Consider the following 4,693-nt stretch of genomic DNA (forward strand, 5'->3'; position numbering starts at 1 on the left):
CGCTCCTCTAATAATAAATCATCACTTCTCATCACTCACTCACTCACTGCCCAACAAATTAAACAAACCCCTTCCTCCTTCTTCTTCTTCTTCTCTCTCTCTATCTCTCACTATAGCAAAAACCCAATTCAGAAAGACTCAGAGTGCGATCAGAGTAATCGATCAGAGTGCTTTGTCAAATTCAGGAGAATAAACCCAGACTTGAAAATAAAAGTTTCAATTTGTCATCTATTTATAAAAATATGGATGTGTACGATGGAATCTCTGCTCAGGCTGATAATAATAATTACTTCCCCATTGACGACCTCCTTGATTTCTCCAATGATGAACTCTTCTCCGCCGCTTCCTCATCCACTGATTCCGTCAGCGACCACCACCAAATGGCGCCATTACAAAACCCATCATCAGCTGCCTTCATCAACCCCACGACGACGGGCGCCGCCGCCATAACCAACTTCACCGACGATCTTTGCGTTCCTGTAAGCAAAACCTCTCTCTTAATTCCTTGATTTATCCTCAATTTTTGGGGATTTTGTTTTTTAAAATATTTTGAGAAAAATTATTGATTTTTGGTAATGCCGTGTTTATTATAGAGTGCCGATGTGGCAGAGCTGGAATGGCTATCGCAATTCGTTGACGACTCATTCTCCGATTTTCCCGGGAACTCACTAACAGTAAACGCGTTGGGAGGAGCAACGCTGACCGTCCGATCTGACACGTCAGCATTCACTAGCAAATCTCGCACCAAACGCTCAAAGGCCGCCACAGCAAACAACAACTGGATCACTACCTCCTCCTCCCCACTCGAACCAATCACTCCGGTCGCCGTTAAATCGAGGCAAAAGCACAGCCACGACTCGCCTCCGTCGGAAGGTGAAGCCGGCGTGAGGCGGTGCACGCACTGTGCATCGGAGAAGACGCCGCAATGGCGGACCGGGCCACTAGGACCGAAGACGCTCTGCAACGCTTGTGGAGTACGGTACAAATCGGGTCGGCTGGTGCCCGAGTATCGACCCGCCTCGAGTCCGACGTTTGTGCTGTCTCAGCACTCGAACTCCCATCGGAAAGTGATGGAGCTTCGTAGACAGAAAGAGATGAAGGAGCAGCAGCGGTCACCGGAGGAAATGCAAATGCATATGTATCGTCGTCGTCGTCACCAACGTGATTTTGAAGTTTGCTGACGTGTCTCGTGATTGAGTTCCTAATTAGTAGTAGTAGTACGTGTTTGCTTTATTAGTTAATTAGCGAGAGACGATGATGACGATCATAATCATGACATCAAAATCAACGGACATAGATAGATCACGAAGACGATATGATAGAACTTTCAGCTTCTTTTTTTATTCTTAATTGTTTTTTTTTTTTTTTTTTTCCTTTCACGTTATTAAGAATACATTGAGAATCCTATTACTTTCTCTTAATTAGAAAAAATTTACATTCCGGTTTTTCATTCTTTGTTCGTTTCAGTTTACTAATTATTCTTTGAGAAGTTACAAATTCATAGGATGGTGGTACGAACGTGATATTGTCGGTCACTTATTGCTAGCATTTCGAGACTAGTATACATACTTGAGTTTTATTTGAAAATATGTTAAAAAGGGAAAACTTCCTCCCGTTGCTGCTCTAGAATCAATGACCATTCAAAATTTTGACATGTAATGTTTATGAATTTTTTTTTTAATTCTTATCGTTAATGACATGTTTAGTTATAAATTTTTTAAATATTTAATAATAATTTTAAAGTATATTATTTTCAGATAATAATTATAATATATTTTTATTTTATATTCTTTACTCTAAAATGGATTGGTAAATTCTGAGTGAAAATATATATATATATATATATATTAAAAAAACTATAAGCTAAAATGTACTGCACATGTTAATGTACGTTGATTCTACAATCTCCTGCTAATACAGGAGATAAATTTTTGTTAATTAAAAAATATCGAAAATATTATGGATAAAAGATAATCATAAATGGTTTTCATATAGACAAAAAATAGAGAGTCATATTATATTTAAATTTCTCTCTAACTAATCTATTTATATATCATCATAAAAAATATTTAAAATAGGGTTCTAAAAATTGGGTGATGTTTTAGCCTTCCCAAATTTAGGATTGATTGTCCAATAAGAAATATTTATTAAATTTTTTATTCCTCTTCTTATATTAGTATCACTGAGTCCATTTTTTCAATTTTCGTGGCTTATGTTAGACTGATTTTCTTTATGGGCCTTGATATACTTAGGCCCAATAGTTATAATTCCCCGACAAATCATCAGTGTTGTGTTATTAGATGCCATTTGCATCTCTTCGTTTTTGACTCTCCGTCTAAAGTCATGTCGTTTCATGCTTTATCGTCAATAGTTTCGAATTTCTGTTTTCATCCAGTTCGCGGTCCTCCTATAACCGTTTCTTTCCATTTTTTCTATAAATACCACGCCAATCTTCCGCTTTCTTTTTGTTCCAAGCAGAGATAATTACTGGATAAGTGGGAAATTTCAAAATATATAGTTTGATCAATTGGGATTGATGTTCGATGTTTAATCTCTAACTGTTGTACTCGTATTTGTTATTTACTTTATACATTCACTATGCTTGATATCATTTCTTTCTCAGACTACTTCATCAATTTTATCTTACGGTCCATATTTCAAACTGCAAGTTGGTTTTTCATCTCTAAATTGGTAATACTATTGTAGGCACCCTTTGCCTTTTGGTGATTTTAGTTTGTTTTTTGTTTTGAGTATAAAAGCCTCTAATTAAAAGTGTTAGTGTCGATGTCATACTCCATAGTCCATACTTTGTATCCTGATTGTGCTCCGCAGTTCCAATTATATCGACTAAAGCATCATTAAACTTTTACATGTTTTTTTTCCACGTGTTCTCGCTAGTCCTTTGATCATGATTCATTGGTTCTGCTTCTCTGATGTCCGTGATGTTACATTTCAGCATGTCCTCGAACACGGTAAGCCCCATGAATGAACTGAATTAATCAAGAAGCTTGCGGGACAAATCGTAAAAATGAGTCAGTAGAAGTTTGCTTCCAATGTGGTGGACAAGTGTTTGACATTTGGTGGTCCAGAAGAACGCTTACTTTTGGGCAATGAGATTCTTGGCACCACCGATGACAATGAACCATTACAGGTATCCCATTATTCTCTAACAAGCTTTTTTTTCCTTTCTGGAAACAATAGGTCGATCATAAGTAATTTGTACGTTTTCCTTTCTTTAGGCAATAATGATGAAAGATCTTTTTTGCAACGTGCTGCAAAAAGTTCTTGAGACCTATGACGATTCAAGTCTCGAGTTGATTCTTTCACACATATGGTAAGCACGTTATTTCTCTTGTCGAGAAGCTAATCTTAATGGAGATGACGATACTGGAAATATGGCCTATTGCAACGACCAAGTAAAAGTTCCATAATGATAATAAATTGTTCTATACGGTTGATGGAATAATTTTTTAGCTTTTCGAAAACGGTGTAAAATCTGTTCCAAACTCCGCTGTTCCATTAGCAAAATGGAACGATTTTTGTTTTTACATATGGAACACTTTAAATTTTTTTCTATATAATCACATATAGAAAACGATTTCGTCGATTGTATGAGGCAATGAACTTTTTTATAGAACAGTATTTTAATTGTTCCTTATATTAAAGTATAACACTTTTATCACCATCCGTTGTATTAAGATAGAACAGTTCTATGTTCACATGGAACATTATTAGTTTATATAAAAATTGTTCCATGTTAAAGATATGGAACCGTTATAAATCCATCGCAAAGGAAAGTTAATGGAATGGTTGGAATGGTTTACAACTTCATCAGGTACCTCCTATAGAACAATTTCGCAAAGGTTCCGTACTTAAAAATGAAAAAAAATTATGTTTTTTTTCTTCTGAAAACTAATCCATCAGAACATATTTTATAAATTATGTATATTCTGAAAAGATTTTAAGAAACAAAATATAGATGACATGAAAATATTTAATAATCAAAATGAGTCAAACATTGAAAGTTATGACAAAGTGTCGTACATTAAATTAAAAAGCAAAACAACAATAAACAACATAGTTTTTGAAGTCCTAATTATTAAGCACGATTGCCATTATCATTCATCATCTTCCTCATCATCTTCTATGCCTGCATCCTCCTCATCATCACTATATGCATTTTCTTCAACAATAAAATCTCATCATCATCACCTTGACCAGAATCCCTTTCATCACAACATCATCTTCATCATCATTTTCCTACATAATCCCAAAGTCCAGCCAAAATTTTAAAATCTGACACTAATTAATTTTTTTGCAATCAAAAAATATACAAAGATAGTTTAGTAGTTGAGCTCAAAATACAATCAAAATGGAGGTGTGATAATTATAACATGATTTAACAACTTATATAGTTAGTAACCAATAAAGATTCAAATACACATAATATATACTTGAAATATTTAATATATAAAAAATAAATAAATTAACTAGTTAATTAAATACCTTCCCAATTGGATCATGCATTGATGTGGAGGAACGCAAAACACTTTTAGCATCTTTATTTTGAGGAAATGTAGGGAACAAATTCTCTCATGTATCTAAGTTAAGGCTTTGATTGGTATTAACAAAAAAAGTCTTCAGATACTTTTTCATTGCTTCGAATTGCTCTTGGTAAGCACGTTCCCTATCT

At 34.6% G+C, this 4,693-nt stretch overlaps 1 protein-coding gene across 1 annotated transcript; it reads left to right on the plus strand.

Annotated features, from left to right (window-relative positions):
• The first annotated feature begins 242 nt into the window (after nt 1-242).
• Nucleotides 243-1,181, plus strand: LOC139884722 (GATA transcription factor 4). Its single transcript, XM_071868713.1, has 2 exons — nt 243-479; nt 594-1,181. Exons 1-2 carry the CDS (start codon nt 243-245, stop codon nt 1,179-1,181), a joined length of 825 nt encoding a protein of 274 aa, XP_071724814.1.
• The last annotated feature ends 3,512 nt before the right edge of the window (nt 1,182-4,693 follow it).

Source organism: Rutidosis leptorrhynchoides, unplaced genomic scaffold, assembly GCF_046630445.1.
Source record: "Rutidosis leptorrhynchoides isolate AG116_Rl617_1_P2 unplaced genomic scaffold, CSIRO_AGI_Rlap_v1 contig593, whole genome shotgun sequence".
NCBI lineage: Eukaryota > Viridiplantae > Streptophyta > Magnoliopsida > Asterales > Asteraceae > Rutidosis > Rutidosis leptorrhynchoides.